The sequence below is a fragment of the Chiloscyllium punctatum genome, chromosome 7, assembly GCF_047496795.1.
Source record: "Chiloscyllium punctatum isolate Juve2018m chromosome 7, sChiPun1.3, whole genome shotgun sequence".
Taxonomy (NCBI): domain Eukaryota; kingdom Metazoa; phylum Chordata; class Chondrichthyes; order Orectolobiformes; family Hemiscylliidae; genus Chiloscyllium; species Chiloscyllium punctatum.
Window position 1 is genome coordinate 120,890,897 of NC_092745.1, and position 24,993 is coordinate 120,915,889.

Consider the following 24,993-nt stretch of genomic DNA (forward strand, 5'->3'; position numbering starts at 1 on the left):
CTGTGATGCCAAGAACTATTTGAAGGATACATCGGCAGGAAATGCTGTTTGGTATTGATGCATCATTTCATAGTTTTACGCTGTTACCCTCTTCACTTAAAGAAGCTTCTGATTTATGAATCACAGTACTGTCAAATACGTCATTTACACAGATGATCCCTACTTAAAAACAATAAGTATATGTCTTGGATATCAGGGTTAATGTAAGCTACTGATGAATTAACTTTTACTATGAAGCCTGAGACAAGTCCACTACCTTGACATAATTGGGTTTGAACCCGACATACGGCATTTGATAAGGTTCCCCGTGGTAGGCTCATTCATAAAGTCAGGAAGTATGGGATACAGAGATTTGGCTATCTAGATTCAGAATTGGTTGGCTGACAGAAGGCAGAGAGTGGTTGTAGATGGAAAGTATTCTGCTTGGAGGTCAGTGTTGAGTGGGGTCCCGCAGGGCTCCAATCTTGGGCCTCTGCTCTTTGTAGTTTTTGACTTGGATGAGGAGGTTGAGGGTTGGGTTAGTAAATTTGCAGATGACACTAAGTTTGGAGGTGCTGTTGATGGCATCAAGAGCTACTGTAGACTGCAGCGCAACATAGACAGGATGCAGAGGTGGGTTGAGAAATGGCAGGTGGAGTTCAACCTGGATAAATGCAATGTGATGCATTTTGGAAGGTCAAACTCGAATACTGAATATAGGATTAAAGGCAAGATTCTTGGCAGTGTGGAGGAACAGAGGGATCTTCGTGTACAAGTACATAGATCCCTTAAAGTTGCCACCCAAGTGGATAGGGTTCTTAAGAAAGCATATGGTAGTTTTGGCTTTTATTAATGGGGGATCGAGTTTAAGTCGTGAGGTTTTGCTACTGCTCTACAAGTCCCTGGTGAGACCACACTTGGAATATTGTGTCCAGTTCTGGTCGCCCTACTATAGGAAAGACAGAGGCTTTGGAGAGGGTGCAAAGAAGGTTTACTAGGAAGCTGCCTGGACTGGAGGGCTTGCCTTATGAAGAAAGGTTGAATAAGCTCAGACTTTTCTCTCCAGAGAGAAAAGGAGGAAGAGAGGAGACCTGATCGAGGTCTACAAAATAATGAGTGGAATAGATAGGGTCAATAGACAGAGACTTTTCCTCAGGGCAGGATTGACTGGTGTGAGGAGTCAAAGTTTTAAGATATTAGGAGAAAGATATAGAGGACACGTCAGAGGTAGGTTCTTTACGCAGACAGTTGTGAATGCATGGAATGCATTACCAACTGGTGATGGATGCTGGATATGGATAGCAGTGAGTTGAGGGGTGCATAGGTTAAGTTGTTATGTTTTACATTAGGTTTAAACCTTGGCTCAACATTTTGGGCCAAAGGGCCTGTTCTGTGCTGTACTTTTCTATCTTCTATAAGAATTAGAATTTTGCAGAATTTGTGAATTGCAACAAGTATTTTTAAGGAATTTGATTTTAATCTGGTGATTTTTGTTTTGTCTAAATGATGGTGTTGAAGGTTCTACGTTTTTAATCATAGTTGCATCTAAATTATGGATGAAATCTGGGATGCTGGAGGGAATGGTAACTGCCAGTTACTTTCATGTACTATCAGCAATCTGGTTTGAACCCTTCTCTCTTCGTAATCATTTGTAGAAACAAGTCTGAGGAGTTTGATTTATCACTTGGATTAAGACTGAGATTAAGTTGTCTCTGCTATTTTTTTTCACACCTACCCATCCCAAGTTTATACCATACCATAAATCTAAATTTTTACCTTTCTCCTGTTTCCCTGCTCTTGTCTTCCTGAAGCTTTTTGTCTTGAGACTCTTCTCTTGCTTCTAACCCGATTAAACTTGAACTACTGACTACTGAACCACAGCTCGCAGGCCCACATGCTATTGTTGTGGGTGATTCCCTTAATTTAGCTGCAGCCTTTGGAATGGCTTGCTGTAATGTCCTTATGGCTATAACATGTCATTTCTGATGAAGGGATAATGCTCCTCAGATGTTGCCTGACTTGCTGTTCTTTTTCCAATATCACACATGACTATAACGTCCTTTGCATTGTCTAGCTGAAGGGAACAGCTGTTGCAGGTTCCATTCTTATCTCAATAGTAAGCTTGTCTTTACAAAACTGTAGTTAGTTCTACAGTCTCTCAAGGGTCATTTTACCCCTCTTGTTTTTCATCTGTGTACTGACCCATGGCAATGATATTGGATATGATATCCACATGTACCTTGGCAACACCTAACAAACTCACTGGCTACACTCTATTCTTCAGAGTTCTCTGTGGTGTTAGACAGCTTGTCTATTATCCAACTTTAAATGAACTTAAATTTCACTTGATTGATTTTTCCAACTTTTCAAGATCATAGGGACTACACAGTCTCCATTCCTGAGCCATTGATTCCATTCACCTCTGCTGACCAGTGCCTCTGGATGGACAAAAATATTAAAACTTTACACCAATGATTTTCTAGTCCATTGATTTTATTTTTCAATCACAAGGCTAACAATTTTCATCTCCACCCATCTACTGCTGAAGATCACTTGTGTGCTTTTGTTGCTTTCTAATTCCCTTTTAAGGCTGTCTCCTATCTTCATCCATGCTAAATTTCAGCTCATCCAAACGTTTGCTCCTTGTATTCTTACTGGCATCGAGACCATTCACCTTTGTTCACTGACCTGTATTTGTTCCTGATCAACCATTGCTGCTTTTTTAATTCTCTTCAATTCTTTTTTGAACCTGATCCTATGTGCATCTCCCATTTTCTTTGCCCTACCAATGATATTTGTGCCTTCAGCTGTCACAATTCTAACTTGAGGAATTTGTTTCCCAACTCCTACCTTTTCCACCTCTTCTCCAAGTGCATCTTAAAACTTGTTTCTTTGATCACCTGAGATTATTCATGGGTTTTCATACCTCCGACTGACTTTTCCCATTCTCTTGTCCGGATTCCTAACATTTCCTTGTTTTCCTCCTCCTTTTTTATCTTTGCCTCAGGCACTTGTTTGTTTGTTCGATCAGATTCCTTTGAAGTATCATGGGCATTTAACTGTTAATATTATATTATTCCATGCTCTTGATGGAAAGGAGGACAAAAATTATCAGAAAAGACCACTTCTGCTTTTGTTGAGGCTGCAAAGTTTGCATAATTGAAGAGGAAACGAGAGGAACAAACATTATCGGTCTCACTCTTTTGTCCATCTGCCAGAAAACCATCCTTTCTGCCACCTTCTTCATTCGTTCATCCACCACCTTTTTGACTGTAGATCTACTGTTCTCGTTCCTCAAAACATTTGTGTGTGTGTGCATATACATAAAATCTTCTTTCCACATTACGAGTACACCAATTTTTTCATTGCCCTGCTTAACCTCTAGATGCATAAATCCTCTTGCTCATTAATGTTATTTATGGATTTAGTTGTATATGTAGAGTCATAGAAGTACAGCATGGAAACACATTCCCTTTGATCCAACTCATCCATGTCGATGCTGCCTGAACTGCTGTGCTCTTCTAGCACCACCAATCCAGACCAGATATCCTAAATTAATCTAGTTCCATTCGCCTGCACTTGACGCATATCCCTCTAAACCGTTGCTACTCATGTATCCAATTATCCTCATTTGCTGTGGGTAGGCCTCTTGGAATCTGATTTGAAACACAAACCTGGGTATAATTTTTCATATTTACTTCCAAAAGACCTACTCCAGCATGGAGGCCAATAAAAAGATCAAATGCAAGGCTTTGCATATTTGGCTGTCTTGAGTTTCCACATAGCTTTGTATGAATACTTTTAACAGAAGCACGAGTTCGGTTTCTCCTTTTTCTGTTCTGCCACTGAGAGGTTACTTTCTTCTGTCCAGAGTTGACCTGTTGCAATGAGAGTTCGTTGGAACCTCTGACAACATTGCACTCCTACTGTGTAGCATTATCATCTCTTAATGATAATCATTGCTCTGGATAATATTTGCTTTGGCTTTCATTTTAAACATTTATGTAACAACAGTAATAGAAGTTTCCTTTCTTTAAAAAGTCAATAAAAAAATGTTTTGTATGAAGAAAGGAAGGATAGTAAACTGACGACTGGAGTGTTGTGGAATTGCACGGTTGAGATCATTGTAAAAATGCATATCAAACCAATTATTGTTCCTTGTTTCATTTCTTCTTTCAATAAGTTTCTACCATAAGAAGGGAGGTTCTGTACAATGGCAGTTTGTATTGCCACTTAAACTTATCTGGAATGAAAATATCAAGCCCCTTAAGAATTCTGTATATTTAAATGAGATCATCTCTCAATCTAAATTCCAGTGAGTAGAATCCCAACCTGTTTTGCCTTACGAGCAAAGACTATTCCTCACATACTAAGGATAACCCTTGTGAGTCTTCTCTGAATTGTCGCAAATACCATTCGTCAAGAGGACTAAAACTGTTCATTGCGTTCCAGATATGGTCTTGGCAGCACTTAGTATAGATGTCATAAGGCTTCTCTACCCTTCAACTCTAACCCCCTTGAAATAGGGGGGTGGAATAGAGGGCATAGGTTTAAAGTGAGAGAGGAAAGATTTAAAAGGGACCTTGGGGCAACGTTTTCACGCAGAGAGTGGATCCATGTATGGAATGTGCTGCCAGAGGAAGTGGTGGAGGCTGGTACAATTACAACATTTAAAAGGCATTTGGATGGGTATATTAAGAGGAAGGGTTTACAGGGATATGGACCAAATGCTCGCAAATGTGACTAGATTTACATAAAATACCTGATTGGTATGGATGAGTTGGACCAAATGAACTGTTTCCATGCTGTATATCTCTGACACAGAGTGCAACTTCAAATCTTTCCAGTCTCATTCTCATCAATAATCTGATTTTAATTTTGTACAATGCTGAGTAACTTACTGTACCTGCTGTACTCTTGCACTGTTTAAGGAGTTTGGGATTGGGAACATTCAGACACATTATCACCAAATTTTCTTTTAGTACTTTTAAAAATAATCTAGATATTGACAACTATAAAATGAGATTAGTCTTGTAAATGTTGATTATTTTGTTAAATGTTAAATGAGAATGACTTGAATGACTGTTTGTCAGGCTACCTGTGAGGATCCTTAGGGAAGGATGTTTTGGCCTGGGAGGGAATTCAATGCATGTTTACAATTTTACAAGGATGATACTTGGATGTCAGAGGTTCAGTTCCAAGGAGAGATTAGACAAATTGGGTCTTTATTCTCTAGAATATGGAAAGTTAAGAAGTGATCTAATTGAGGTCTTCAGGTTATTAACAGGGAAAGACAGAATAGATAAAGAAACTATTTCCACTAAGAAGTAAGGCCAGGCCATTCACAAGCATTGTTAGAAAACGCTTTCATGGGGAAAGAGTAGTGGAGGTTTGAAACTCTTCCTCAATTGGCAGTCAATGCTAATTCAATTATTAAATGAAATCTGAGAGAGAAATTTTTATTTTCTAAGGATATCGAGATGAGCCCAAAGCATGCAACAGATAGCCATGATCTTATTGAATGAGGGGGCCAAATGACCTACTCCTGGTTTTGTGTTCCTCAATTCAACGCTGACCAGAATGTTTCTTGAATCTTATTCTGTCGTTTCACTTTCCAAGAGAAAATGTTGCTGCGGGTCACTCTTAAATGATGTAATTGGATGGGATACTGAGCATATTCCATTTTCCAAGCAGTTAGCCTTGGCTCATTCATTGCATCCTTGCCTTTCTCCAGAGATTTGAGCATCTCACATGGGTTAGCATTCCCACACATTATTGTAGAGGTGTTATATCAATAAAGGTGTGACGTCTTTTGATGAAATTAGGGTAAGGTGTCATCTGTCCTCTTGGACAGAAAAGATCCCATTGCATTCAAGAGAAAGAAGGGTAGTTATGATGTCCCCAGTCTTTACATCCATTAATTGATGTTACTAAAACTGAATATTCAATCATTCATTTTGACAGTAGCAGCCTTTTTGCATTCATGTATCCTTTTTTTTTCAATTTGGTTAAGCACTCCAAAGTACTTTGTGTGAACTTTGTCAATAAAATTTGACTCTGAATCATGACAAAGATTAGGACGGGGTACTAAAATCCTGCTCTGTGTAGACATTGAAGCTTGTCTTAAAGAGACTGGAGAAGTTGGGGAGAATTCTCAAGGTTAAGGTCTGGATACCTGAAAGCATGCCAATCATGGAATGATTTAATAAACTCTGGGATGTGCAAAAGAGACTAGAATCAGAAGAATGTAAAAACTTTGTGGATGATCTGTCAGTAGGAGGTCAAAAAATAGAATGGGATAATCCCATGTTGACAACAGGATGCAAATTCTGTAATTTGAGGTGTTACCTCTCGGGTGTATAACACAATTTTTGTTTTCAGGTTTCATTCAACCTAACTCCAACTCTTGCATCTCCAGAGGGCAACACTTCATAGCATGAAATATTCATCTCCCTATCTGTTCTCCATTTTCTGTGTAATTAGGCAGCTTACCCACATCCCACAAATGAGCGGGGAGAGGGAAAAATAATTACACTGGAGCAGCTACTGCTGGAAACATTACCCAATGGAACCAGAAATGATTGGGTTAAATTCTGTACCTATGCTTTTGAGGGTGTTCTGAATTAATTTGTACCTCTACAATGAGCAGTAAATGCAATTAGTGTTTCTGAGGAACTCCTTGTACCTGTCATTAATCTACTGAAATCTCAATGTAATGCTTATTCCATGTTTGATTGTCACCTAGTGACTATAGTTCTTGTGTGCCTAAAAGTCTTTTTGGTCATATTTAGTATTACCTTAGAATTGTATCAACTTCGCAACAAATCCAATATTCTGATGCCCAAAGAATGATGGTCCATTGTACTTGTATGCACGATAAACAGTTTGTCAACGAAGCCAGGAATTTTTCCTCCTTCACTCAAGTCAATTTTGTAAGCCGTTCCACAGGCAGATGAGCAGTATTTCTGGTGAATTAATAAGAATGTATGATTCCCATTTACCTGTTATTATTGTTTTGCTCTGCCAACTTGATAGAAATGCTAGATCAATTAAATATAGAAGTTATTGATGTTCTGTACTTGGTGATAATGTCACTGGGCTAGTAATCATAACCATCTGAAAGGTGACCATATCTACACCCGCAATGCTGTTCGGAAGTGAGTTTCAGTATTTTGACCCAGCAACAGTAAAGTGGCAGTTGTGAGCTCCAAGATACAATGGTGCAGGCCGTGCAGAGTTTCCCCTCTTTACTCTTCTGTTGAAACCTCTCATATATGACTCTTAAGTTGACTCTTCTTGTTTGCTCATGGCTAACTGTGTTTCTACAGTTTGTAAACTTGTCATTAAAACCTTGCTGTCATCACCTAACTTGCAGCATCTCCCATTTGCCCTCCAACTGTGCTCGTAAATGTGATCCACCCTAGCATCTTTAAAAGAAGTGACTGTGGAGATAATAGAGGCATTGGTTATAAACTTCCAAAGGTTCTTGGATTCTGAGAGGATCCCGTGGATTGGAAAATAGCTATTGTATCAACATTATTCAGGAAAAGGGGGAGGAACAAAACAGCAAACTGCAAGTCTTTTAATGAAGTTGTTTGAATGCATTGTTAAGATTATTGCTGGATATGTTGCCTGGTCACCGAAGTAAAGTTTCCCCCAATGCTGTAAGATGTTTAAGATCTTAATGAAAACTGGATATAAGGCTTTTGAGCATAAGTAAGCCATTTGGTCCTTAGAATCTGCTTTGCCATATGATGAGATTGTGGCTGATCTGAGAATCAGTTTCTCTGTCATGCCTTTTTCGTAATCCATGATTCCCTCACTGATTTAAAAATCTGTCTATCTCAGCCTTGAAAATTCATACCCCAGTCTTCCTCACTATGGTGTAGCATTCCACAGACTTACTACCCTTTTTGTCAGATGAAATTCCTCCTCATTTGTCTGAAATGGGTGACCCCTTATTTTGATTGTACCAACTAGCCCTAGACTCTGGTGAGGAGAAACAATCTCTCTGTATCTACCCTGTCAAGCCTTTTTAAAAATCTTGATAAATCAAGGTTTGTTCTTCACACTGCCTTGGGAAAGCAGCCAACATAATCCAAGAATGTTCCCACACCAGTTATACTCTGTTCCACCCTCTTCTGTCAGGCAGAAGATGCAGAAATTTAAAAACCGGTTCCCCATTATTATTAAACTTTTTGAACAGACCTCTCCTGTATTAAAGTTGATCTTTCTCTGCAGCTGTAACACTATAATCTGCGTTCTGTTCTATTACTATGATGTGCTTATCTAAGGTATGATTTATCTATATAGCATGTAAAACGATCCTTCTCTCTATCTCTAGACAGATGGTGATAATAAATCAAATCCAGTCTCCTCTGGTTCATCTAACCTCAAATCATTGTAGCCCAATTTACAACTGTGGGCAACAAATGCTGGCCAGCCAGTACCTCCATTAGAAATGAATGAAAAAAAAACTAAACTACTTATAATGAAATCCCTCCAGACTCCTAATTGACAGTGAACCTTCTCTGCACTGCCTCTCATGCCAGTATATCTTTAGTTCAATAAGGGGACTAAAACTGTTTGCAGTATTTCCAGTTTGGTTCTGACCTCCTTGTATAATTTGAGGAAGACCTCCCTACTTTTATGCTCCATACCCTTAGGAGTAAAGGCCAACATCCAATTTGCCACCTGTATTACCTCCTGAGCTCGCATGGTGGCTTTTTTGCAATTTATACACAAGGAACCTCAGTGTAGTCTTTCTCCATCTGCCAATTTTTTTAGCCTACTCATTTTAACCTGTCTGTATTCCCTCTCCAGACTCGCCATGTAATTTTGTCCTCTGTAAACTTGGTGACAGTACATTGTTTTCTGAACATGATCTTTTCAAGATCCAAATACTTTCTGCTACTTCAAACAATTTATTTTGTCTTGAATTTTAAGTTGGTTGAAATTTAGTGAAAAAATGGCTCCTTTATTCAGCCATGTTATACTATTACATGGAAGAGATGTACATGGATTTATGTTTCAAGTTACCAGTCCTTGCATCTCAAACTGCTTGCCACAAATGAATTAAAGAAGATTCAGCAGCATTCAGCTATTTTTAAACTCATTAGTCAACGGTAATAAATATAAAGCATATCTTGGCTTCGTGCAATTAATCAATTTAAATAATTCAAGAAAATACAGACATTCACTTTTTATTTGAAATCTGGCTTTTGAGTATAGTTGTGTATAGGATTCGAAGCAAAACATTGAAAGTCAATGCTTAAATTCTCATCAGTGAACTTTTCTCAGATATTATGCCCCATCAAATCTGGATACACAATATTTGCTGCAACAAATTTTTGGAATCGAAGTCTGCCAAAAGTTGCATTTTCCAATCAGTGTAACAAAGAGAGATAAGCTGGGAGTAAGCCTAACTATCCATGAAATTACAAAAGCAATAGCCCAGATACTTGCAGTTACTGAAGATATCTACTGCATTTTGTGTATACCCATCACATTTATCATTGTATGTTTTAGAACAATTGCTATCTAAGGAAATTACCTTGACTATTAAGACAATTGTACTTTGTACTTTCTGGTTTAAAATCGTACTACTAGATTCCACAGCACTTTACTAGCTTCTTCCCTTTCTTAGCTCAACAACAGCCTCCCAATTTGTAGTCCAACAACAGAGTTTGTTGAAATGAGAGAGCACTAACTAAACAGCTGATGTTCGTATCACTTTGTGGAAATGTGAATTCTTCACTTGCATGGGATGTGCCCAATGAAGTAGTGTGTTTGTAATAGTGGCTGATGCACTCTCATGATAGTATCAGCTATTTGACTAATACCGGTTCTTTTTATTTTTCCTTTATCTGTTCAGTGTATAAAAGTACTTCTCATGGGCAGTGTGTACTCTGAATATTTTTATTCACTTTGCAGAGTAAGGGCATCTCTGATTAGGCCTGTATTTATTGCCCATCCTTCGTTGCCCTTGTTTACATAACATATCTATTACAAAAATTCATGTTTAAATCTTTGTTATACTCTTCTCTGCACCTAGTTCTACTGACTGTCATTTTATGTACCAGTTTTCAATAACTGATAAAAATCATGCAGTAGTATTATGGACAGAATAGCAGCTCTAATTTTTGAGTGGGAAGCAGTGAATAAATAGTGTGCTTTTATCAAACTGAAAATTAATGTGCTTTTTATTGCTTTAAAGTGGCAAGTCAGTGGTAATAAGCAATAAATGAGGGAAGCTGGCTAAATATGAATGTTATTATTGATGCTTGTTACAACTAGACAGTCAGCAAGTTTAAATTTGTATATGAAAGGATACCTGTTCCTGATGGAGCTTGGCATAGAGTTTCTATTTACATGCAGTGGTATCTGGTGCAGCAACTTGGTGGCTGGGAAGGAGCTGCCCAGAGAATAGCAGGGGGTGCTATAAATATATTGAGTGGAGCTTAAATACCAGTGTAGGTTAGATTTGATGAGTGGTCTGTATATTTCAGGAGCTGGGAAAGAAATTTTAAAAAAACAGCTGATGATTGAGTACTGGGGTCATCATTTTAAACTGATTTAACAAAAAGCTAGGGGAGTGGTACAGGAGAGAAGCCATATTCCAAATGCCTGAACAATTCCAAATCATAAGGGACATGTTCAATATGCCTGGGCTGTACCTCAAAAGAGCTGAGACCAAAGTGGGAAAAGTTTGTTTTTATCTCATTTGTTGAGTATCAGGATGGAGTATGAAGTAAGTAAAACAAGGCACACAATACAAGGAGAGACAAAAAACAATGTTGTAGAGAATAGTTTAGAGGTGGAATGATCAGAGAAGCTGAAGATTTGGAGTGCATGTCCATCTATACAGAATCTGATTAAATAAAGTTGGTGAGCTGAGACTATATGGGATTTTGATAGTGGTAGTGACCTCTCTGATGCGGAAGGTTGGAAACATTGTTTTCCTGGCTGCAAGGTATTCAAAATGTATGGAGAAGGAAAACATTGAATATTTTTCAAAGAAACTGGAATGAAATGCATTAAGGGGACTAAAATCAGAAGACCAGAGGTAGTATTCCAGGGGATGCAAGCTGTAGTGCACCAAATAGTCAGAAGGAGATGGAGAAATAAATTGTGGGGCAAATTGCAGAAGGCTGCGTAAACTGCTGATTGGGTATGCTAAGTGTAATTGTTTTATCATAATACGCTTGAGGGAGAAATTCCTGATATGTGTACACTCAGTTCTGCTATAATGCAGTAGTTCTGTTCTTGTGCAACTCCATGTTGTAAGAAAATCGTGCAATAGCAGCACTGTTTAAACTAATGGGGCTGAAATTGCGTTATAGCCAATATATACTTTAAAAATTCACGCTATGGAAACTATATCCGTTTTGTCAATCATAGTGAATTCACATTAACGAAACGCACATTATAGCAGGGCAACCTGCATGGAGAATTTTCGTAATCAGTGTTTCTAGCCCAGCGAGGACTGAATTAGGTTCCAGGAAATAAAATGGAAAACTATGCAAAATGGTGATCATAGTATCTTTTAATATTTTGACTTTTTTTTCACAGGAACGTAGGGAGTTCAGAGGTGACCTTATCGAGGCTTATAAAATAATGAGGGCTATAGATAAGCTGAATGGTAGATGTCTTTTCCTTAACATGGGGGATTTCAAGACTCGGGGGCATATTTTTAATATAAAATGAGAGATTTAAAAAGGACATGAGTGGCAATTTTTTAAGTGGTTCATGTGTGGACTGAACTGCCAGAGGAAGTGCTGGATGCGTGTACAGTTGCAACCTTTTATAAGACACTTAGATCTGTGCATGAATAGGAAAGGTTTGGAGGGATACTGGCCACGCACAGGTAAGTGGGACTAATTTAGTTTGGGATTATGGTCGGTATGGACGGGTTGGACAGAAGGTGCTATAGAACTCTGACTCTAAGTAGTTCAAATAGAATAGCTGAATATCATCTTCTCAAGGCCAATTAAGGGTAACCTTTAAAAGGTGGCCTCATCAGCAACACCCAGCTCATGTGAATGAGAATATTTAATAAAGGACAAAATAAAATCAAGTGTGAAAATACCTTGGAGGGTTAAATTCAATGAGTTGAAAACAGACCTGACACATTGGAATCAAAAATGGTAGCTAAATGAATGGGCAGTGGGCAACCTTCACAAGATTTATTGCCAACAAGTTGCCCCACCATTTGGAATTGGCTGAAGAGTAGGACAGATTTTGATTCTACATATGCAGTGTTTAGCTTCCCTTAGTATCCACTAGTCCCCTTCAACAATCTGTTTTAATTGCACAGTAATAGTCAATGGTGCTCAAAGCCTCAGCATTTGCATCTTCCAGTTATTTGATTCTATAATTGAATTTATCTGTTGTAAGCTGCAACAGTCTTGTATGGATATCAATGTGTATTGCTGCAATTTTGGAGAAAAGTGCATCAATGTCTTCAGAAGTTCATTGTAGATTCAGAGTTTTCCAAAACTTATTTCATTTATTGGGGTTTAAATTTGAACAGCTGGCTGCCTTGTACTGCCACTGTTGTATTATGATTATGATTATTCCCCAAAGGGCATTTAAGTGATTCACAACTGATACATTGTTCCTGAATACGCTCAATAGCCAGTGAGCTTTACAAATGCACTCTTGTACGCAGTAAGAAATGTATCTGAATAAATTAGTTATTTGTATTCCAAATATAAGAAGACCATTGAGCTGTGTGTCATCGCAGCATGAGATCAACGTTTCTGTTTTAACACGTTTGGACTTTAATTGGGAGCTATGAGTAACAATTCATACTTGTGTGTTGGGAAGTAAGTTGAGCACTTGCTCAAAGCTGGTATAGAATTTTGGGAAGTGACAAATTGCACCCTGGATTTCTAACATCTTCTTTTTAAAATGCTATTATACATTTTCTGTGACTGTAAAAGGCCATCAAGCATGGATTTAATTGTCATTTCCAGCATATGCTAACGTGTAAATACAGCATAATATCTCCATTAATATAGCAGAATACCTTACAATCTTTGTCAATGATTTTGTAGTTTGAGTAGCCAGCATTTCTCCTGACTAGGAGTTAACTTCATGCATTGCTGTATTGAAAGCATTATTGTCCCCGAGAGAAATCTCCTGACCGATATCCACACTATCACAAGTCTGCTAATTTCCAACTTCCCATTTTGTTACCTCCAAATTTGGTTATTCCAGCATGCTCCTGACCAGCTTCCTACCTTCTACTTTCCATACGTTTGGGGTAATTCAAAATTCTGTCTGTGTATTAATTCGCAAAGTCATGTTCTTGCTGATGTATATTGGTTCCTGGTTGAACAAAACCTGTAAAACTTTCACTCTGATTTTCAATTTCTTCCATTGCCTTGCACCTCCCTCATGCAATTCTTCATTGGTCATGCTGTCAGCTGCTAGGCCTGAAAAGTTTTTTTTGTATCAAAACGTCTCAGGCTGTCAATCTCTCTTTCTATTGCTCGGTGTTGAATTTTGTCCCATAACTATCCAGTGAATGCAAGTTGTTGTACTTTATTTTCAGAGTTTCATCATTAGTACATTTGATTTTTGTTTTCACCTGAGCAAAGTGTTGACTTGAACAACACTGTTACATGTTTGTAGCCAGCACATGAGTTTTTGGATAACCATAGATAATGGATAATACCAATTTTTTTATTGTTGAAATTGAATGGGCAGTAATTTTATAGTATTTCTAATTTATTTTCCGTGCTGCTTTTGTATTAAGTCTGTTAGGAAAAACATTCTAGATCAATTTTCTTTTGACTAGTGCAGTTGGAAATTTGCCTACTTTGTGGCTTGGGAGACATCCATAGTAAAGCATAGTCATCGAGTGTAGGAAATGTCACTGGGGTATGAAGAAATCAGCATGAGCAAAAATAAATTGGTAAAATGCATGCTGTTACACATTACCTGTGTTATGTAATTGCTTTTAGTTGCAGCCAAGAAATTACTAGTCAGTACCCATTGGTCAAGTAGTAAACTATATTGCAGTATAATTTATGCTAGACAATAAATTCCTTAACTCATGCCTCTTGGTGCTATGATCTTCAGCATTGAAATGCTTTAGTGTGATATAGTTTTCTTTTTCAGACATGAAAAGTCTTTCATATTTATGTTGCCTTATCACAGGTTATGCTATATAGACTTTTGAAGAGGACCCTCATCTGCAATTTTAGCATTCCATCAAATAAGATTTGCAGACCATGATTACAAATCATGGCTTACTAAACCGAAGCGTAACTATACCTTTTGTGTATATAAACATCAATATCAATGGTCATTGAAATTTATTTATTTCTCAAGCTATTGTTACTTTGCTCTGCCATCTGATTTGAAGATACACCCAGTAAGGCAATAGCTATAAATAGCCTTTCAGAAGCTCTCTGATACAAAACTCAAATGTGACAAACTAACAAATAAAGTTAAAATTTATGGGCTGGTTAAACCCACAAGCCAAAGTGTAAACAATTCCGATTCCCACAATTTTAACAAATATTTTTCTGTTGATTGTTCAAACTTTAATTCCTCCCACCCACTTCCTGTCATGAAATTTTGTTTTTCCATTTTTTTACATGGGGCCAGATAGCAAACGCCATCTAGGAGAAAAATTTGGAAGAAAAGCTTAGTGCTGGGCTTTCAAGTTTTACTGTTCCGATTATGCCTCTGATCACTTCTTGACATTTCTTGCCTTGTATCAAAGTAACATGCCTTTTTATTTTTGGAGAGAGAAATGTGTCTGTGAAAGGCCATCATACTTGCAAGTATTTTGCTCAGTTTTAAGCATTCTTCATTTAGTTGGTCACCCAAAGGACAACTAGGACTTCATGTTCTGCAGTCCATCAGAGAAAAGTGCTGGAAGAGTTCTATTACTCAGCATTACTAAACTAGACTTTGTTATTCCAATAGCAAAATCATAAATCTAAAATACCATTTTGTGTGTGTGTGTTTAGCGTATGAGCAGTATATAGGGAAAGAGTTAAGTTCTGAGTTTTGTAAAACAAGAGGTTCAGCTGAGCATGACTCAAATCAGATAAAACTTGCACTTAACAATGGGGTGGTAGAGGCAAGGGTAATGGGTTAACAAGGTGGAAAAGCAGTTGTCATGTAGAGCATTGAACAATATTAGAAGCATTCAGTATGTAAAGCAGTTAATAAGGTGAAAAGCATTCATTTTGTGAAGCCACTTATTCATTGTGCAGATGGCTTAATCTTTGCTACTGACACTCGCCAATTGTAATGGTCACCCAGTCAATATGTATGTTGCCTTATATGACTATCTAGTTCATTAAGAAAGTACTGTTCCATAGAGAAGACTGAGAACTCGTGTTTCTGTGCACGTGGGCAATCATTCTCTTCCCCCTCCAGGGCCTGGAATGAAGATGGAGGTAGAACTATACTATGTCTCTGGGCGTTTTGCTTTGACTGAGGGGGGAAATGGGACAACAATTTGACAAGGAAGCCTGACTTTGCAGTATGAAATACAGCTCTCTTAACTCATACTATAATTGCATACCTAAAGGATGAGCTTGTAAATGGATAATATAGAACATAACGATTGAAAATATTTACAAAATCTATTTATCATAGTGATTAACAGAGGCTTGTTGCCTTTATGTAATTGATTTGTGTTTTTATGGCTACTGTTTTTTCTTCCCATCAGCTTTATGCTGGAGCTGTCCTTGAAGTGTGTGGATGAAAATTGGGAAGGTTCCCCCAAGTCCAGGGTAAGTGAATGCGTTTGCATGCATGTTGTTAATGAACAATTATTTTAATTTTGGCATGTCTGTTCAGGAAAGCAACATTGGATCTTTACAACTAAAAGGGAAAAAATGTAAAACTTCCAACATTAGACAAATTTAATTGGCTCATAAAGCTATGGAGGCACTCATGAATTTGTTTTTTTGTGCTATCTTGGTGCAGTGACTGATTTAGAAGACTGTATTGTCCCTTGTCGGGATTTGAGCTCAGTTATCTCGGTTGGCATTGTTCAAGCCTCCAAAACAACATTCATCGATCCATCAACACCACCAGTGCTGGTTGTTCCACTCCTTTTTCAGTAATTGTGCTGCTTATTACTTCTAGAAAGCAAAATGACTGTACTTCAAAAATGATTCACTGGTTGCATTACACTTTCAGATAAGTGGAAGGGATGAGAATTAATTTGATTGAATCTGTAATTTATTTTCAGTCGTAGTGCTGACCTGTTGTTCATTATGAAAACCCATCTGGTTCACTAATGCCCTTCAGAAAAGGAAATCTGACACACTTGCACAATAGGATTTTGTACTCAATTTTTTTATTTTAGCACTGCAGTTTCCTCCTGTCGTCTGGCTCTGTTGCCATCTCATTGAAAGAACCTGTGAAGATTTGGGAGTGTGGGCTTAGAGGGTAGCAACATGAAATTAAAAACTTGCTGGAAGAAAATGTGCAGACGTTGAGTGCTACCTGAGTGATTAGAAGGGAATATCTATCCTACGTGGTTCTATTCTCATATTACTTTTGTACTTTGGTTCATCAGTGATTTGGATTTTAGGTTAGAGAGATTTTTGGATTAATCTAAGATCGAAACCATAGTAAATAAATTCAAGGACCAAAGGAAATTGAGAAAAGATATTGAAATGATGTTGCAATGGGTAACTAAAGTGAGAGGTGGAATTTGGTGTCAGTGGAGGTGACATGTTTTGTTTTCCTTTTTTTAAGGACAAGTATGGTTGGAGTAAATAGCTGGGTAATGTGAAAGAACAGATTTTTAGAGTTCCAGGTTAGGGCAAGGCAGCTGCACACAAATGAACAAGGGGTTTGAAATGAGTAGGCATGGATATAAAATGGATTATAGGAGACACAATGCAGGAAAATTTTTGTATCAATCTATCTTGTGTTTGAGGTATAGTGCAAATGTTCCTGGATAAAACTACTTCATTTTACTTGGGCCAGGCTTGTTTGTATTGAGAAAATTAGACTATATGAAGGTCAAACACACAACACCACTGCTTTTGAAGTGGTATTTTTAGATTGTATTGAACAATGTAACTGTCTGGTTCTTTCAGCATAATCTTGACTGTGATTTGATTTCGGTATCTTATGACTTGCTAGGTTATTGTTTCCTGTAACATGCATACAGAATCAGAACATTGGTGTCTAAGTGGTGTGAGGTTGTTGGAAGCATGGGGATTACACTAACTTTTGTAACTGACCTTGAAGGCTCTGTTTTCCTAATACACTGTGTTGATCAATTTTTTTTATGCTTCTGTTGCAATAAAAGGAAACTTGAGTTTTTGAATTGTGTCCATGCAGTGGTATCAGCATTGAGAGTTGTTTCATTTAAAGTTGGGGAGTTGGGGGTGGGGGTGAAGTACAGAACAAATTTGGGCCGGTTGGATTTTAAGAATTAATATCTAATCTTCGTCTTTTAACAAAAGCAATTCCTATTCAAAAATCCCTTTTAAATTATTTCTGGATTGATAGTCCCTTTTTTAAGTTGCAAAGTATTGTTGTAACCTTTTTCTGTCTTTGAATGCAGTGCATGTATTCCTAATATCACACTACTTCCATCTTCATAGTTCCAGACAATGGAGTTGAGCATTGATTATTATATTCTTAATGTTGATGCGGTTAGTATATTCCACTACTTTTTGATATTAATGGTCCTGCCCTGTCACAAAATATAAAGTAAGGTACAAGCTGTCCTTATTGAAAGCTTTCAACTGCTACATGGCTTCTGTAGAGTGCATGTTTCACATTTATCTTCGATTTGGCAGCTGCATTGATATTGGGTTGGTACCAAGCATTCGGGGATAGTTAACCAAAGACTGCTCCTGCTATCTGAAAGCCATAATTGATTCTTGCAAATTAATCACAGCCAATTAGGTTTGAATTTACCAATTGTGATCAGTGGTCTAACGTGGCATTTCAGGAACTACCTTCATCTTCCTAGCACTAATAGTAAGCCCATGTCAGTAGAAGCTGAAAATGGGTCCGACATTCACTGAAAGTCATCTTCAAATTTACCACAAAGGCACAGTCAAAAATATACAGACAGTATTACCATAAACTTGTTTAGAGATTATAGTTGATGCTCAGTGTCTCGACTGATTTTCATTTTGTATCTCAACTCCTACCTGAAATTGTGAATACAAGAGACCCTCTGCACACATCGCTATTTCATGCCATTCAAAACCAGGAAGCATGTACTTTGCTGCATATTATGAAGCTGTTTCAGAATTGACTAATTAAGGGCAGCAAAATTTCCTGTCTGTCTGATGTCTGAGCCAACTTGTGGTGGTTCTGTGAGACTTTTTCCCCTCTGAATAGACAGAAAAGCTTGTGCAAATGTTGGATACTTGACATCCACTCTTGTAACTCTCCCCAGGATTGCCATTATTGAACCCTTTTGCCAGTCCATGTAGGCCTTCTGTTGATCTCTCTTGTTCCCCCATTACTGAAGGAGCATCAAGCTGGTAACATGGGCACCATGCAAGCAGTGGTTATATGCTCCCTCAGCTAGAGACGATTCTTTGGTGGAAGCACTTCCCCTGTGGGGCTAAGTATCTTCATTCATTGTCGATGATCCCTGACTTCAACTCTTTACTGATATTGTGATTCTTCACTATATTTGAGTTGGATTTCATGACAAAGATCGGTGTAAATTTCTTCATCCAACCAAGACAGCAAATAGTTCCATGTGCATTTCTTGTCAAACAGAAATCAGATGGATTTGTTATTTTCATTAAAGCAATATTTTACACCATGAAAGGAATATTTTAATAAATCTTCTTTATGCATACAATAATAATAGTATTGTAATTGGAGAACATGATGTATATTAACTTTAATGTCAGCCTCATTTTCTTTCTTTTGAGAATTTGTTTTTGTTCTTTACTGAATCTGTTTCGAATCAGAAAGCAGACTTCATGGGTAAATGGTTCTTCTATGTTTATGGTGTGTCTTTACAGTTATTTTTAATTATTTTTAGTCACTTCATGTCATGTAAATATATCAATCATGAAAGTAGCATTAAAATAATCCATTTAATTTTTGAAAATCCACTCCTTCAGTTTGCACTATGCTTTGCCCCTGCTTATCTCATTGTTTGCTGCAGGCTTATTTTTAAGGCCATTTGATCCAACCAGTTAAACCAATTAATTTTAAAGACAGATTAAATTGTGCAGGGTCGTCACAGGCACATGAATATTTCCCGTGAGAAATTGTAAAGGTAAACAGCTGGACTACCAATAGATCCAATGCTTCAACTTTAACTGAATTTAAAGTTTATTGTTGGATTAATCTGCACTCTTAAACTGTCAGAGTATTGATACAACCCCCATCTCCATTTGGTACACTCTCAGATTCTTCGCTGTTTAAACAAAATGGAAAACCAAGTATTGATGCAGTAACAGTATCCAAAATGACATTGATTTTGAGTGAAGACATTAGTATTTGAATAAAGACCAGCTTATTCCATTAATAATAATTTAAAGAAATTGCAACATTTGTTTGGAACTCCCACCCACAATGAGCTCTAATGCTAGTTTAATTAATAAATTGGAATCTGAGGTTGACCAATGTTTGATAAGTGAGCGTTTTAAAGAATTTGGTGATCAGGTAGGTAAATGAAGTTAAGCTAATGATCGACCATGTTATTATTCAACAAAAGATCAAGCTTGAAGGTTTGAATGGCCTAATATGTATTGCTTTCAGACACAAACTTGTCTGTTGCATTTTCAGTTTCATTGTACTCTGGTTTAATGTGCATCCCTGGTTATCTTGAATTACAGAAATCTAGATCATTCATACTTTGTTTCTGTCAGAGTCATAGAGCTTTGCAACACGGAAACAGACTCTTTGGTCCAACTTGTTCTGGATCCCTTTTAAATCTTTCCCCTCCCATCTTGAACCTATACCCCTTTAATTCTTGATTTCCTTGACCCTGACCCCTTGTCTATTTAACCTACCTATGCCCCTCACAATTTTCTAAACTTCTGTAAGGTCACCCCTCAACCCCTGATGCTCCAGGAAAATAGTCCCAGCTTGTCCTTTTTAGTAATTTGCATTATACTGTTAAATGGCTTTATTAAAAATGATATTTGACTGCAAATTGACAGTTTTTAATTTGGCAATCTTGCACTTGTCCTGATGAGTGCAAGATTAAAAGATTTGGCAATACATCTCTCTTCAATTAACATGCTTCTACTCTCCTTCTGTCTCACCTTTGTCTCACCTCAAGCTCTTCCGATTATATTGCAGCATTATGTACTGATGCCCATGTCCAGCTGACCTTTCCAATTTTTATATGCAGGACAAGTTCTGTAGAAATGAGTCCACCTGTTTGTCAAAATTGGTAGTGGTGTTCCTCTTTCATTTTAGTGGAAAAGCAATGGTTATGAAGCACTTAAGTGTTTGAACTAACCAAAATGCACAATTAATCTGTTCGCAACTCCCTTTGGTTTTCATGAAGTTATGCTGGCTTGAATTAATTAACATTGCTTTTCATTTGGAGCCCTTAATTTGCATTCTTACTGGAATTAACCACCTTGCAATATATTTATCATGAGAGAGCTGAATAAGGAAGGCCATTTGATCCTTTCAGGGGAAATTTATAACTGAAGTCTTTGTAATGGACAGTTCACCTCCTGCCACCTTATGACCGACCCTATCTTCCCTTAAATTCTCCCGTGAAGTTTAGTCATCCTTCCAAATTGTCAGGGTAAACCCAACAATTGGGCTTCAGTTGAGTTTAATTAGTGTCAAATGGACCAATGTGTGCTGCTAAATTCAGTTTCCAGTGAATATTAGCATTACCTCAACTCCACTTGGAATGTTACTTCCTTTTAAAACTTACCTTTTGTGTTGTGGCTCAGTACTGTTTGTCACTGCAATGCCAGGAGCATTATGCTCTTGACTGTGAATACCATTTAAAATGATAAATGTTTCTAAATTTGCATGTGATTTTGTGAGTACCCGTGTGAAGTCTGGTATTTTGTATTCTGCAAGCAACCTAAACCATTCACATATTAATCAGGTTGCCACAATTGAAATATATTGCAATTCTGAACCATGCTGTAGAGGAAGGAAATGGGCCATAATATTTAATATAGATTGGATTGTATTGTGCACTTACTGTTTATATTTTACAGCTGACATTTGGAAGCAATAAATTATTAACTTGCAGTATGTGATTTAACTTTTTTCATGATGCAGTGAACTAATTTTTTGTTTTTAGAAAGCCTTTATGTATACAAAATACTACAAACACTACATTTTAACATATTTTTTTAAAATTCCTCTCCAGCTTTTGTCAGAAGTGATAAGCCCAAGATGTTCAAAGGTCTTCAGATCAAGGTAACAAATTCTAAAATTGAAAACTACATAGAACTGACAGTGTATATTTCAAGGGCTGACCAAAATAGTGTCTTTTGGAAATCTGAAATAAAGTAGAAAATGCTGGAGAAACTTAGTAAGTCTGTCAGTAATAGAGTTAAAGTTTCAAGTCTGGTTATAACTCCTCTTCAAGGCAGATTCAATTCAATCAGACTCAAAATTTTAACTCTGGCTCTCTGTTTTACTCCCTCCACAGATACTGTTCGATCTACAGTGTGTCTCCAGCATTTTGTTTGTATTTCAGAGCTTGCTATAATTATCATAGGATGCCACAACAAAGTACTCCAATTGATACTTGTCCATTGATGAAGGGCAGGCATGAAAGAGACTTAACATAAAATGAACAACCTTCACCTTTGTTTCTTAGGGCACAGTGTGGCACCTGTTTATTTTCACATGACTGGTATTAACTTCATGACAATACCATGTTAAAAAATGGGAACTGGCCCAGGTAAATATGGTCAACAAAGGAGAATTGACAAAGCTTTGACAAAGGGTCATTTAGACTCGGAACATCAGCTCTTTTCTCTCCTTACAGATGCTGTCAGATCTGCTGAGATTTTCCAGCAGTTTCTCTTTTGGTATTTTAAAGGAGAATTGAGTATCATTTGAAATCTTTTGCAACTCAATATACTGTGAATATTTCTTGGTTTCTTGATGGTTGCAAATGTAAGATTTTAGAAAAAGACATTAATAAGCACCTCCACCGAAGGGATACTTAATTTTCTAACCACACAGAGGTCAAATAGGATTATGTCCAAAATACAGCTTTATATTCCACAATTCTCCCCTCTCTGCAGAATCTTGACATGGTAAAGAACTCTAAACTATGAGCCAATTAAATTGTGCTAATAAGGCCATGAGGCGCTGGCTTTAACTAGGGCAATCGATGTTCTGGGTTGCAACCACATCTCATCACTCATTGCACTGGTACTCACTAAAAGTAGTCTGGGCAGCAGTTCTAATAAAACAGCTTCCTCCACCATCTTGAAGATAGTTCAGAATGAAATCCTTACCAGTGATGTCCACACCCCAAGAATGAATACAAAAAAGTCAAGTGAAATACACAAGGCTGATGTTTAATCTGGGTCTCTTAGATTTTTGCCACATTTAAGACAGACGTCTTATTGTGTAACTGCAGAAGGTGTGTGGAACCAAAAGCCACAGTCCACACTTGGAACACTTGCAAGTTAAAGGGTATATTTACAGCTCTTCAAAAGAGGGCTTACAGGCAAGAAAAGCTATATCAACAACATGTGGAGTTGTTTTTGTTAAAAGAAATAACTAGATGAAATTTTTACAAATGTAGATTAAGCACTGCTTTCAAGAAAGGATAGTGGAGTTGTTGACACTTTTTTTTCCATGTAAATATACTGAATAACTCTCTTCAAGGTATATAGGTATGAGTGATCTTAAGAGTTTTGGCTATCCACTTGCATGAAGTTTAAAATTTAACACCAGTGAAAATTGGGAAACATTTTTGTGCAAAAGGTTATTAAAATATGCATATTGTATAACTGCAGCCAGCTATGTCAGCTGAATCAGTCAAAGATCATGCAAGATAAGTATTTGAAGAAATCCAGTGAAGTGAAAAATGCAGAGGCTGGGGTTGGATGAAATGGTTATCATATGAGACCAGCATAGACTTGAAATGGCTGTGTGAGAGAGAAGCTTCACTGATTCTGAAATTGCCAAACCTATAACATTAAAGTTTTCCTGAGCAAGTGTGTGAAATAGCTTTAAGGTAAAGGGTTCAGCCTCGTGATGGTCAAATCTCTTCCCACTGCCTGTAACATGAGAATTAAGCAGTTTGTGACAAGAATCCAATATGAATTCTTTTGAGACCACAAGAAATAGGAACCAGCTGGGCCATTCAGTCCCTTTAGCTTGCTCTGCCATTCAATACAATCAACGCTGATCCAACATTTCTCACATCCACTTTCCTGCCTTCTCCCCATAACTCTTGATTTCCCCTACTAATCAAGAATCTATCTATATCAGCCTTAAATTTGCACAAGGACTCTTCCTACAGTTGTTTTTAGGAAGGATTCCAAAGACCCCAACCTTCTGACAGAAAAAGCTCGTCCACATCTCAATCTTTAACTGACACCCCTTTATTCTGAGACAAGCCTGATTCTGAGATTTTTGCCACATTAAGACAAATGTCTTATTGACAACAGTTTTTTCTGCACCTGTTCCAAATTCCTTGCTGCTTATGAGAAGCTCTAATTAAGGAACACTAATTTCCAAGATCCTTCCTAATAGGAATGTGGAAAGCTTTCAAAAAGGGGCTGCTTTTTGTGTGTGGTTATCAATCCTGAGAATTTTCATTAGGTTTGCTTCACTGAATTTGTGATAGCAATGAGATTTCTTCAAAAAGTCTTCATGGATTTTCTCAGTTAAGTCAGTTTGCAAGAATTACACTTCTGTGAGCTGCATAAGTTGAAGTTTTAATTACTAAATCAGAACTGGCTTACCCAAATTGAGTGATAAACTAATTAATTGTCTCAGATTGTACACTGGCCTGTCGATGTTCCTACATCAACTAAGAACACTATTCATACCGGTCACATAAGAGCTTTCTTTTACTAGCTAAGTTGATTCTAGTAATTTATAGAACAGGCAGTAAGATTGAGTTGTTGAAGTCAGTCCAAATGGCACAGCTGCTTTGAATCAGATTACAAAGCTTCATTTTTAAACTTGCCCTTGTTCCAAAATTAGTGAAAGATCTCAAAAATCTCATCTGAAGTAACATTCCATATTTAGACTTATGCCTCTGGGGCTCAAGTTTTTGCATGAAATGTGATACCTTGCAAATTTCAATGGTCTCCATTGCTGGTTCATTAATGAAAGACCAGTCTTGCAATTGCAAAGCATCTTTTGCAACTTGCGATGTTCCAAAGATTCTTTCAGTTTAAAATTTATTTCGTACACCTGTTAACTAAGGGAACACTGCTCCAGTGTATGCACTGAGAAGAGTAACCAGACAATCTATGATACTGTTAGAGGAGGGATAAATATTGCCAGGGACCGCTTTCTTCTTCAAATAGTTCAGTGGGATCATTTTGTACCAACTTGAGGGAACACAGCCTTTGGGTTAATTTCTTGTTGTGGTTCTGTTAGCCAAGCTGGGAATTTGTGTTGCAGAAGTTTCGTCCCCTGTCTAGGTGACATCCTCAGGTGCTTGGGAGCCTCCTGTGAAGCGCTTCTGTGATGTTTCCTCCGGCATTTATAGTGATTTGTATCTGTCGCTTCCTTTTGTCAGTTCCAGCTGTCCGCTGCAGTGGCCGGTATATTGAATCCAGGTCGATGTGCTTATTGATTTGAATCTGTGGATGAGTGCCATGCCTCTAGGAATTCCCTGGCTGTTCCCTGTTTGGCTTGTCCTATAATAGTAGTGTTGTCCCAGTCAAATTCATGTTGCTTGTCATCTGAGTGTGTGGCTACTAAAGATAGCTGGTCATGTCGTTTCGTGGCTAGTTGGTGTTCATGGATACGGATCGTTAGCTGTCTTCCTGTTTGTCCTATGTAGTGTTTTGTGCAGTCCTTGCATGGGATTTTGTACACTACATTGGTTTTGCTCATGCTGGGTATCAGGTC

The 24,993-nt window shown here is 37.6% G+C and overlaps 1 protein-coding gene across 1 annotated transcript in view; it reads left to right on the forward strand.

The window, feature by feature from the left end:
* Positions 1 to 24,993, forward strand: part of selenof (selenoprotein F) — a 40,958-nt gene that overhangs the window by 11,225 nt on the left and 4,740 nt on the right. Inside the window, exons 3-4 of the mRNA XM_072574741.1 lie at positions 15,677 to 15,740; positions 21,305 to 21,354. Coding sequence (XP_072430842.1) covers positions 15,677 to 15,740; positions 21,305 to 21,354 — 114 coding nt within the window. The remainder of the gene's footprint in view (positions 1 to 15,676; positions 15,741 to 21,304; positions 21,355 to 24,993) is intronic.